Source organism: Pygocentrus nattereri, chromosome 11 (genome assembly GCF_015220715.1).
Source record: "Pygocentrus nattereri isolate fPygNat1 chromosome 11, fPygNat1.pri, whole genome shotgun sequence".
NCBI lineage: Eukaryota > Metazoa > Chordata > Actinopteri > Characiformes > Serrasalmidae > Pygocentrus > Pygocentrus nattereri.
Genome location: NC_051221.1, coordinates 21,948,712 through 21,961,696, shown reverse-complemented (window position 1 = coordinate 21,961,696; position 12,985 = coordinate 21,948,712). Strand labels below are relative to the sequence as shown.

The 12,985-nt window shown below is 40.1% G+C and overlaps 1 protein-coding gene across 2 annotated transcripts in view; it reads left to right on the top strand.

Annotated features, from left to right (window-relative positions):
• furinb (furin (paired basic amino acid cleaving enzyme) b) overlaps positions 1-12,985 on the top strand; it is a 110,162-nt gene that overhangs the window by 78,706 nt on the left and 18,471 nt on the right. For both annotated transcript variants that reach the window (XM_017700099.2, XM_017700100.2), the window contains 3 exons: positions 7,408-7,496; positions 8,241-8,413; positions 9,836-10,048. In XM_017700099.2, the coding sequence (XP_017555588.1) occupies positions 7,408-7,496; positions 8,241-8,413; positions 9,836-10,048 (475 nt within the window). The remainder of the gene's footprint in view (positions 1-7,407; positions 7,497-8,240; positions 8,414-9,835; positions 10,049-12,985) is intronic.

Here is a 12,985-nt window from a genome sequence, read left to right as displayed (position 1 = left end):
GATACAGAATAATCCGCTTGCATAAGGAAAGCAAAAGTCAAATGAAAATAAGTGGAAGAAAAACAAGAGTTTCCAAAGCTGAAGTTCAAAAAATTGTTAAAAGATTGTAAAAACTCTAACAATCAAGCAAGACCTGGTAGACCATAGTTTTTTTGTCCATTATTTCAGTGTGAGAATACAACTCACTGTGGATCTGAAATAATGTGTAGCTGTCAAGAAGCTGTTACTGATCTGCACCTAAATACCAAAACTAGACATCATCTAGATGTGAAGTAAGGTTTTATGGACTTATGAGTATATATTTGTAATATAATATAAGACTGCTATAATATAAGACATTGGCGATGTGGTATAATATACTTGCAGATTTCTTTGGAAAACTGAAATCAATTCTGCTGAAAATAATGGAAGCTGTAAATAGGGCAATGGATATAGACACAATAAATACTGAACATTTTAATATTACATTTTTAGTTGTTGAGGCTTCTGTGTGATTTTCTGCAAAATATGTTTTCTATTTTTTTTAGCTTTGAAAAATTAACAACCTGTACTTAGTGTACTTTATTATGAGCACTGTGAGTGACATGTGAGTCGAACATATTGCAGAACATGCTTTCTTTTGAAATATTTAAATGACACCATATGTTGCATAGTGACAGCACAAATCATACACATACACTATAGACACGTATTTTCACCCACATCTTCCTTCCTCATAAAAGAAAGAGTAAACCTTCTGCAATTTATGATTTGTTTGGTATGTAAAACCTCAAAAACCTGGCCAACTTCTCATTCGGTGCCTTTTTATGTAGTCTGTGCACCTGGCCTGAACCAAAAGGCTCTCCCCTCTAAAAACCCATGAAAGATTCATTTGGGAGGAAATCTCATAACTGTCTAATGCGGAGACGTGCTGTTAGCTCCCCTTGGGAGAGGGTGTCCTTCACTGCCTTTTCCCTCTTCAGACTCTCATTTCCACTTTCTCTCCTCCTCTTCTCCTCTATTTCCTTCACTCTCCTTCCTTCAAGCTGCGAATGTCAGTCGCCTGCAACAGCACGACAGCAATTAACCTCCCTCTCCCTCCCTCCTCCTGTCTCCCTCTCTCTCTCTCTGCTTCTCTCTGTTCCCCTATAACTTTCTCTCTGTCTCGGTCTTTCACTCTCTTGCGTGCTCTCTTTTTCTTTTTTTGTAATTCATATACTTCATATACATTTATTCAAACATTCAAAACCATTTTACAACCAACATGTACACACAAAATATCCTTAAGATACTTTACATATTACAGTTTAATCATTTTCCTCTCTTTTTTCTCTCTCATTCTTTCTCAGTGTCTGTCTCATTCTTTTGCTCTCTCACTCTCATCCACTCACTTGTTCTCTTTTTTTCTCTCACTCACTGTCTGCCCCTCTCTCTGTCTCCCTGTCTCTCTCTGTCTCTCTATCTCTCTCTGTCTTTCTCACTCTCACTCTCTTTCTCTTTGTCTGTCTCTGTTGGCCTGTTGGGATGCCTGGAAGTCTACATGTAGTTTTAATGTTATGCTTCCGAACACTCTGCTGTACTTCAAAGATTCTGTCTCTCTCCTGGAGGATATTTGTTTCCTTTTTCTGACTCTTTCCCTCGTTCTGTCTCTCATCTCCTTTTCTGTTTCACTTTCTAGGATGTCTTCCATCTGTCTCTCTCTCTCCGTCTTCTGCAGTGAACCCACTGAGATTAAATTATCATCACTACTAAGGATGATCTTTTGTTGTTTACTTTGGCTGTTGCTGAAATCTCTCATAGTCACAGCTTTTCGTAAAGTAAATTAAAGATCAATGGTTAAACTGTTAGAGAAGCAGATGGAGCCCAGGGAATGCTCCTCTCTGTCTCTCCCCAGCCTGTTCATCAGCCCGCCCCCAGTGCGCATCAGACCCAAAACCCTGTTCCGGAAATGTTGGGGGATTTGTCTCAAATCCCATGCTTTCTGGGCTGCTTGCCAGAGTGTCTTTTCGCACATTGCTCTGCTTTTTTGTTCTTCTCTGGAATTCCACAGTGAGTGTACAGAGAAAAAGGAGTGCAGAAGCCAATATCTCCTTGGAGTAGTAGAGCTCACAAAGTACCCAAAGCAAACCTGGTGTAATGAGTTTCTTAAAACCAATGCCATGATCTCCCAGCTTTCCTGACCAGCTGTTCTAGCTGGTATCTGGGAGTTTGCGCCTGTTTGTATGGGTGTGTTTGCTTTTCAGGGTACTGGTTATCGCCAGATGGAGAGTAGAGAAGTGAAAGACTGGTTAGAGGTTCCTCTCTTGTCTTTCTATGAGAGCAGAGTGGAGAAGCATAGGTGAACAGATGAGTGCCTGCTTTCTTTCATTTTACCACAGCTCACCAGCTCCGAAAAAGCCAACAAGAAGCATGGCACCACTCACGCACTTGAGCCGTCAAGACAATTATACTCTAGTGAATCAGTTTGAGCCCATGAAATGAGAAGCAAATTTGTGTTTTCTGTCCAGAGCACCGAAACTGTACAGCCCTCTTTTGTTGAGCCAAAGAGAGAAGATATTACATCAGATGAGTGGTGTTATTCCCCACTAAGGGCCCAGCCAACTGTGAGGAACGTATACACTCACCTCCCAATGAGATTATATGAATATATTCATAAGGAACTTGGATTAAAGAGAGAGGAAAGCCATCTGTTCTGTGAAGGTCAGCTCATTTGTAACTTTTTATTGCCAGTTTTGAATTCATCTTCATTCACATTTGCACCCATATCCATAATTTAAGGCTGTTCCCAGCCAGATGCCCCCCTCCTCCCCCAGCAGCAGTTAATGCTTATTGAACCCTTTTGTGTGCTTCCACCTCCAGTGGCTCTGTCTTGTTTCCTTTGCCGTAATGTACAGTCAATACCACAGGCCCCAGCAAATGAAGGAGATTGCAAAGGTAGTCCATGCAGAGCTTGTCTCTCCAGCCATTCCAATCTGTATTCATCAATCGTTTAGCTGCAGATTTCTCCACTGCTCCACCACTCCAACCTTGAGACTTCAGTCTCCTCAATCAAGCCGGACTGTTGGCCACAGCCAGCCTGACCTGGCCAGTGTTCCGTCTGTTTAGATTATCTCCTTGGAGCTCTTATTAGTGCTGAATAGCTCAGTAGAATGACTTCTCCATTAGCTAGTCTCTGTGTAGAGCTGGCAGAGCAATCGTTGTGTTTGTTTATGGTTCTTGTTCAGATGGCCTGTTTGTTTGGATTTGTGATTTTCAGGTGTTTGAACTGCTGTCTGCAGAAGTTCCTCTAGGCATTTCTGGCAATGCAGCTATCATCACACTTCATCTTTGCTTCGTTGTCCATTTCAGTCTCAGTCCATCTGCCATATTATATCCATTCTTCTCACGGTCATTATTCTGTTTTCTGTCTTTTTTTTTGTACTATTTATTTTCTCTGTCTCTTCATCTCTCATTACTGTTTATAGACAGGTGTAGTTGAGCCCCTCTAATGAAACATATTAACCATTCGATCCTATTTATTAGTATGTGATTTTGGCTAATAAAAAGCACTGGAGATGTACTAGAAGGTTTCATGTGTTTACTTAGCCTATATGTTGTAAGCTTTAGGTTAAAATAAAAAAGACTGGCTAATATAAATCAGCCTAAAAAATCAGCCACCGCACAATTTAACTATAAGGAATTAAAAATCAAACCAAATGATCAGTGGACCTCTAGGTAAAATGATTAAAATGCCCTTCCTTATTAACAACATACACAATGGATTGTGTGTATCTCCCTTAAAAAAGAGTCTTCTTCAGCTTGGACTGAGCATCACATGACCCAGACCAAATCATTCTGGTCCTCCATAGCAACTACATGCCAGCAGCTCTTCAGAGAGGTTTGAAAGAGAATCTCTCATGCCTCAGCCCTCTCCACTCAAGGGATGGAAGCAAATTAAGTAGGAATCAAACCGTTATCAAACCAGTGTGTTTAGGGGTGGACAATGTTTTAGTTACAGAAAGCACCTGAATGAAAGCTGCCCTAGTTGAAGGATGGATTTGGGACACTTAACTCACTTTCTATTGTTTTTCACCCAGCTTCCTTTTTCTTTCTCTTTCCTTCATTCAGAACATGTGGGCTTCTAAAACCTTGCCTGAGGGTTGAGTTTAGCAGGCTGGAAAATGCACTAATCCCTTTAGTCAAGACGTAATCCAGCCCCATTGAAGAGTGGAGCAAAGATACCGCGCTGCTCTACACACATGGACAGATTCTGACACTCAACACAGCATAACATTGACATCTTTCATGTTGAATAATGTGGACTGGAACCAAGTAGGACTGGATAAAAGACATCAAAAAGATTAATAAATGAATGAAGTGAATGGGTGGCCAGCAGGGAAGCTGAAAAGAAAGAGCAACATCAGTGCCATATTAAAACCTCAATGTTTATATGTCAGTTGAAAATACCTGTTACCATAGTGCATTGTGAGACAAATTGGTCAATAGAGATGGTCAATTGCTTCGTTGCAGTTTATTTTCACTTTGTCTCCAGCCAAGCTGAGGAGGGACTAGACATGACAACCTCAGGGAAGAACCGCTCATCATAGTTGTTCAGATACACTTTGCACCTGAAATTGATATGGGATGAAGAGAGAGGGTGATGATTTTTTCAGTCTAGACGGAGTTTACTGGGGTTTTTTTTTTTTAAACAGTGAGTATTGAGTGTAACTCCTTCCATTTTGGTTCAGAATTTGAGGCTGATATGCAGCATGTTGTGCTTCACAACATACATCCTTTTCACTTTTATCTGTGACTGAGCGTCTTCATTGTTCTGTTAATAAGGGCAGGGTAATGTGGCGGTGACGCTTGTCATTTCATGGCCTGTCAGTGCTGTTTGACGCGTGATAAAACAAAGCTGCCAGCTGCATGTGCGTCTCACCATGTAGCTTGTCAGCTTTATCTGTGTTTGCAATAGGAAGATGCATCAGGATTCAACCATGGTGTCCTCCAATGAATGTTTGAAAGCTATTGAAAGGATATTTGAAAGCACTCTTGTTGGAAAGCACCACAGCACTGTCAGAGCAGTAGCTTTAGTTGTGGAAAAAAAAAAGAAAAAAAACTGTAGACATCACCACAGTCTTAACTTCATTGGGATTAAATAGTGTTAGCGAGTTAGCCTTCGCTATCCATCCTGTTTAAAATGAAAACTATAGTTCTTATGAATTGACATGATACAAGGCTTGCTGTCCGCACTCAGGAATAAATGATGGTTTGATGGCTTTTATGCTTGGAAGGCTGCCACTGGGTTGGCCTCGATATGTTTCCCTTTCAAAGGGAGAGGCTTTTCATTGTGTTACTGTCTGGAAGACTGAGAAATGTTGCAGCCATTAGTGGTGCTGCATGCAGACAAAACATCATGAATTCATAAGCAAATAAGAAGTTTTGGTATTAGTTGTTGGTTTTGAATCCTTAGACTGGATTTTCCCAAAAAATCTGAGCAGTATTCAGGTCTAGGATCAGATTCCCTTGCTCAGAGTCACTCAGTGCAGTGCAGAATGAATAAAAGGAGGGTGGGGAGTGTGAGGGTTCTTTTTAAAGGGCCAAGGGGTTTGGAGAATATGTTTCCTGCAGGCTGTTCCAGTGTGCATCACCATATAAATGGCCTTTGGTAAAGCATGCTTTTCTGAGTGTGATACACAGACCTCACTGTAGATTATGGCTTGTGCTATGAACGACTTGCAATATGAGCTGACATGAGCACAGCATCGCTTATTCATGAGCCGTTTTGCGGCGTTGGCCGTTTGTCATGATAACTGTCATCTAGCCTCACTGTGAAAACGGCCACGGAATCATTTCACATGAATCGACAAGTTTCTCCTCTCAGCCGTGCAAGATTTGATGCATTATTATCTGAAATCTTTATTTCTAGTATTGTGTACGTTTCAAGATAATAAAAAGTAATGTAACATGCCTTTGAGAAACACTAACAAGCTCAACATGAGGTAAATCGCCCGGTCAGAAATGAAATGCTAATCTCCATTCACAGCTTGGAAGAAATAGACCTTGATTGATGAAACAATGTATTTTCTGAGGAAAATATTGAGAGCCTGGCACAAATAAGCTGTTTCAAATTCAAGGGCCGGATTAAAGAAAAGTTGCAATTAGCCTGTGTTTTAAATTGGGTAAATGAAGCATGTCATCTATGAGGGTAAGCTATGTGAGGATACTTCTAAATCAGATATGTGCATTGTAATCATGAATAGATGTTAACCTGTCTAATGACTTTGTCACGGCAAAGCAATTCAAAGCCTTTGTTGGAAGCTATCTAATGCACAATCATTAGCAAAAATCATTTGAGATATAGATTTTTAAAAAAAATCCCATTTTTTGGATGGAACGCAGGGCTCTGTTTAAAAGTAATGAGCTCATAAACCAAATATTTATTAAGCATCTCTGTCATGGACTATAAACTTACATTTCAAGCTTCGTTTGTGCAATTTGATGTTTGATGTAATATGTAAACATTATTAAATTTTCAAAATGCCCATTCGTTCCTCAGTTCACACAGTCCATTTATGGAAACTGAGCTGCACGAGAACTCGTTTCGAATTCGTTGTTCAAGGCAACACAGTTGTTGCGGTTTACCTGTTCAGCCTGCAACATTTTGGCCCCACCCATTCATGATTGAAATTTAAAGAGTTTTAGCTTACATTGCTTTTTAAATTACGCATAATACAAGGTAGCCTATCAGAACACAGAGAGGAGGACAGGCCTTGAACCTTCTGCTTGCTTATTTCTGTGTAATGGAAGGATCAATCGGATGTGCTTGAATGAAAATCCCTCTTTGTGTGTGTGTAGGAAAATGTAATAGCACACAGAATGAAAGTTTTACTGAAGTGGGGCCAGAAGGAGGCCTCAGCTGTTTTCTGGGGGTCCCATAGAGCCTCCAGCACTTTCTCAGAAGCACTTTACTGTCCTCAGCTCATCGCTTCGTCTCAGAGAGCGAGCGTTCAGAGCAAGAGAGCTCTGTAGCTGAACACAGACACCATCATTTACATCACCATCATCAAGCCCTCCAGATACGTCTGTATTGCTATGGGAACAGGGACAAAAGAACTATCAAATACAAACATATTCTTTTTTTTTTTTTTTTTTTGGGAAACGCTGTTCACAGTCCGACTATAAGCAATGAGACGCTAATGCTTTTTCATTGGATTAGGCTTGTTGGCTGTTCATGCCATGAGATGACACCAGAGCATCTGGCACACAGTTTCTTGTTTATTTAGAGGATGAAATGGAATTTAAACTTGAATTGCAACTGAATCGAATGTGAATTGAATTTAAATTGGGTCATATTAGATGTAGATGAAGAAAGACTCCTTTGGTGATGAGCTGATGCAAAGGATTCCCTCTCTTTCCTTTTCTCTTTCTCTCTTTTGCACTTACTAGACATGGGACTCGCTGTGCCGGAGAGGTGGCCGCTGCAGCAAACAATGGCGTCTGTGGAGTTGGTGTGGCTTACAATGCCAGAATTGGAGGTGAGCCCCAGGATGGAAAGTTTTCATTTGATGAGCTGATCTAATCAAGCAACTGTCAGGATCCTACTGCCTTTGCACTAAAAGCTAATCCTGAAACATTACTAGATCATAGTTATTGATTTGCCTGCAGCTTGTTTGTTCTGAATGCCCAGAGTTACGTTTAGAGTTACAAAACTGAGTCATCATGTGGTTTATAAATATCTTGGGTAATAAGCGTCACTCCGAGCCCCAGTCCCAGACAGTGTGTGAAGCTGCTGTGACTTGAATGCTATGCCTTTTATTTTAATGATGTCATGTTTAAGACATCTGTCAACTTTGTCTCTGATCTTTTGGTAGATGCAGCACGGCTGAGGAGGAGAGCAGTGTTTTTGTGTGCATGTGTATGTGTGGCGAGGCGTTTGTCTGCCCTTGCTTTTGCATGTTTAATGGAAGAGAGAGAACAGAAAGGCTACTGTAATTGCAAGCTGCAGTGTATTTGTGGGAGAAAAAAGCAAGAGATTAGGTATCTGAGTACATTACTGAATCACCATGTCTGGTACTATGGCAACTTATTTAGGCCGCAGCTCTATTCACTCCATGTTCTCTTCATTTACTGTGATTTTAATCACAGGGGTTACTGCCAGCTCACTCACACCAGCTGAGAGAAAGCTGTGTGGACTTTTTCTCCGACGTTCATTCGTTCTCCGTTCTTCGTCTCTGAATTGACATTCTCTATAGCAGTTGTTAACTCTTCTCTGTTGGCAGGTGTGCGTATGCTGGATGGCGAGGTAACAGATGTGGTGGAGGCTCAGTCTTTAAGCCTCAACTCGCAGCACATTCACATCTACAGTGCCAGCTGGGGTCCTGAGGATGATGGGAAAACAGTGGATGGCCCTGCCAAGCTGGCCAAGGAAGCTTTTCTACAAGGGGTCACCGAGGTCAGTCTTAGGGCCCTTTAAGCTGATCTCTAATGAACTACGTATGTCCTTGCCTTTGTCCTCCCATTCGAGTCTCATGCATACCACAGACCAGTGAATGCTGCAACGTTAAACCATTACGGCCTGTTTACGCCAGTTGCCCCCAGGATTAGAGCATTCGAAGAGAAGCGTGTTGTCACAGTGCTTAACAGGGCTGTCAACTAGAGAAATAAATCAGTATTTAAAGAGATTTCCCAGATCTTTGAGGATAGAAAAGTGCACATACTGAAGCTCTTTGTTTTTGTCGGGGGTGTTTTTTCGTGATAATGTTGTTTTTTTCCCATGGTGCACACACCTCCTCTCGTCATCTTGCACACTGCTGGAGCTTACACATCCACACGCCGCACAGTATGAGGTGGAAGTGAATGCCAGTGGCACGTTTTTGAGTTCTTTATTTCTTTTTCTTCCCCTGCCATAATTCTTTCATTATTGTCTCTGTCTTTTTGCCTCCTCCCACTTCTGTCTTCTACTCACTCAAACCTTTCCTGTCTTTTCCCACGTGTTTTGTTAAGCTATTTAATGATGCTGCTGTCGTTCTCTTTGTCAGGTCAGAGGCTGCTCTGGCTCTTTTTCCGTCCTCACTGAATAAGAAAATCCTTCTTCCATTTTTTTTATTCAGTGACTCAAATTAGAATGACATTTGAGTGTTGATTCAGTTTGCTGGTCTCTTTAATTTGCTCATTTATTTATATAGAAGTGGAGGATTTGAAAAGGTAAAAGATAGATACAGTGGCTTGCATTCCTCTCTTCATTGCTGATATGAGACGTGTTTGTTTGCACTGTAAGTCCACCACCAGCGTCTCCAGTCAAACATTGAAAGCTATTCATAGTGAGTGACAGTGTGAAATTATCTACATTGCCTTTGACAAGCGAATACTGTGTGACCTTTCCAAGCCTGCACCCTGCAGTCAGCCCTCCTTGGTTTAATTTGCTACATTCTAACTGTGCTACTCTTAATCCACATCCAGGCTTTCATTTCAGCATTACAAAAAATCACTCTCAATCCTTTGTTTACTCTTAGTTTTCAAGGTATTACTGCTTGAATAGAGGTTCTCTGCCCAGTACTCATAAATATCGTTACCATTACCTTAGTAATCTGCCTAGTCACAGTAACTGATGTTTCATTTCTGCATCTTCTGGCCTAAAAACAACAAAAAGGTATTTTAGCCTTTTCAGCCCAGTCAACCTTGACTGTTGTTGAAACAAAGCAGATAATGGTAGTAAGAAATTAATCAAATATATTGCATGACTGCAGAGATAGGTTTCTTACACTATTGAAATTGCTATGTGGAGGAAGATGAATTATTCATATTCGTTGGCCAATTTGTATGAATGTGTACTCCTTTGTGGCATATTACGCAACAGTGTTTTCTTGTTGTATAGGGTCGAGGCGGCCTTGGATCTATCTTTGTGTGGGCGTCTGGTAATGGTGGCCGGGAGAAGGACAGCTGTAATTGTGATGGCTATACCAACAGCATCTACACACTGTCCATTAGCAGCACCACTCAGTATGGCAACGTGCCATGGTACAGTGAGGCCTGTTCTTCTACACTCGCTACAACATACAGCAGCGGAAACCTCAATGAGAAACAGATTGTAAGTATCACACATACACATGCTCTTATACCAAGGCAATCCATTTCGGTTCTGAAGGGCTGCAGTTCAGAACAGTTAAATGCAACCCTATTCACACTTAGCATTAACTTGCATTTTGGATGATCCAATAATAAGTGAACAGCACTAGGAGCAGGTGTGAACAAGGTCCACTGTGTCTTGGAGATGTATTGTAATCCAATTACTCACAGTGCATCAGAGACTGGAATAATAACTGTGCACATTACCCCTCAATCTAATCTTTGGGAATCACTGTAAAACATGCATGAGTTGCTTGGAAAAGTGAGGTGTAAATGAATCTCACTGATCAGATCACTTGGGAAATTTCTACATAATTCAGGTAAATAAGTTTAAAAAAGCAATAAGGTAAAAAAAGTGGTTTGGTGTAAATTGTTTTACTGTAGAGAAATTTACTAGATATCTTTATAGTGGTGGTGATAGGGACCAAGCATTGCAAGTTTTCTTTGGGGGCTATTTTCCTTCAGAATGCCCTGCGTGTCACCTCGTCACCATGAATGTAGAGTAAAGTACATTTTAGCCCAAAACCTTCTCAGAATTATGCATAAACTGAAAAATATGTGAAATTCCCCTTATAAGCACATACACATTTAGGAGTTAACAGTTCAGAAAATTCACAAATTTATTGTTAATTTTTCCATGTTATTATAGTAGAGGATTTAACATTTATAAATGTATTTGTGATTCTGAAAGGTACAGTGATGTTTTGATCCATTCAGACTTTGTTTTTAGTCAGATGTTAACATGCTAGTCATCAACAACGATACAATACTATATGTTATTATACAGTACAGTATATTGTGTTGTTACACCCCTAATACACATTCACCACTCTTGGACCACATCCGAATTTAATTTATACAGAGACAAGTGCATTGTATCTATGTTAATGTAAAATCACTAACTCATGTGTTTGATTCATGTGTTATATTTTGACCCCCTGTGATGTGATATATATTGTATTATGAAATACCTGACAGTACCCCCCAGAAACAGGTCATATTACCTGACCCTTGCTAGAGTCCATTTCCTGGCGAATGCACAGTGAGCACACTCAATCTCATACATATTAATGACCGTAGTTAGGTTTAATTTGTGCAAATAGTGCTCTTGAGGCCATGTCTCTACTAGACATAGATTTGCTAGAATATGATTCTCCATGCAGTTTTGTTCATTGTGTGTGTGTGTTTGTGTGTGTGTTGGTGTGTTTGTGTGTGTGTGTGTGTGTGTGTGTGTGTGTGTGTGTGTGTGTGTGTGTGTGTGTGTGTGTGTCTCCGTCACTTGTTCATACACACACACACACACACACACACACACACACACACACACACACACAGAGCCGTGCCAGGCTTCAGTGAAGACAGCAGAAACAGAATTGGAGTGGATAAATTACATGTGAAGTGTCTGACTATCAGTCGTTTACCTATTTATTCTACAGGCCACGCGTTCTACACCTCTCACACACATGCAGGCACACAAACACAAACCTACATGCTCATTACTACCTATTTCTAGGTGCACATCTAAAGGGATGTGTATGAATGAGGAACAGACGCCAGCCTTCCGATGCGGTTACAATGAGTATGTGGCTCTACACAAGGATGAGTAAACCTGTGGTGAAAACCATGTATGATTCAAGACTGGAGAAATGGCTCCCCCGCATCATTCCGCCTGCATATTTTCACAGGCTGTAGAGCAAAAAGTGGTGGAAATTTTAACAATTCGTGGCCTCAGGGGATTCAAAACACATCACACAGGGGGTTCAAAAACACCTTCAGACATACTTGAGGCACTGCACACTGAAAAGAAATACTGCAATGAATTTACAGACATATGTACATCAAGGAGAAAAACATCTGCACCTTTATAATAAGAAAGCATCTTTCTTATTAATTTATTAGCATTTTAAAGTGTAATAAGCCTACTGGTCAATTATTAGGACACCAAAATGCATTGTTGTCTTAATTCTTTCTTCTAAAAGTGCAGTTTGCAGTTCAAAGTAGTATTTAACAAAATGGATAGACAGTATGGAAAAAAATATAATATGATACTTCAAGACATTTCATAATACATAAGTTTAAGGTTTAATTTTTTTTTCCTTCTTAAATAACATGATACTGCATTGCATTAAATCAGATAACGAATAGATGATTATGCTCTCACTGTAGTGAATCGTCGGTCAGTGTTCTGTAAGTGCTGACAATATCCATGAATTGCTTGGAAAAGAATATTGCGACATACAGTCAACTTGTGAATTATTGGCATCCTTCATATCGTTGAGCTAAAATCAATATATTAAATAAGCCATTTATGCCTTTCTTGTTTGCTCAGATTTTTACATTTTGCAAGCTGTTAATTTTGTCATAGCTTTGCAAGTGGACAAAATGATCTTCATCAGAATGTATTTTTTACCTTTAATAACTCAATCATCTTCATTACTTGAATGCTGAGTTCACATGAACCCAAACATGAAAATCATGTAGTTTCCAGTTTTCATCACCAGTGTCCAGTGAAAGCAACGGTGGCACATCTCTTATAACCTCTCGCTCTTGTACTGCTAGGTCAAGTCTTGTTTCAAGGGGAATGGTAAGTCTCCAATTTGCCATTTGCTTTGGTCAAGTTTGTTCATCTTTGATTGTTTTTGATTGAGACTTGATGATAAACTTTGGTTTAAACTTTGGTGAAAGATTCACAGCATGACAGTAGCAGGAAATAACTTTGCTTTTATCAATAAAGCCATCTGCCTTTTAAAAACTGTCTTTGAATGAGAGGACAATCAAAGAGTCATAGCAGCATACAGCACTTCAGGGTCGAACTACAGATGGTTTGAAGGGTCTCATTAAGAAAATTTGTTAACAGCTTTAACATCAACAGGCCCAATGTTTAATTAAACACTTCTAT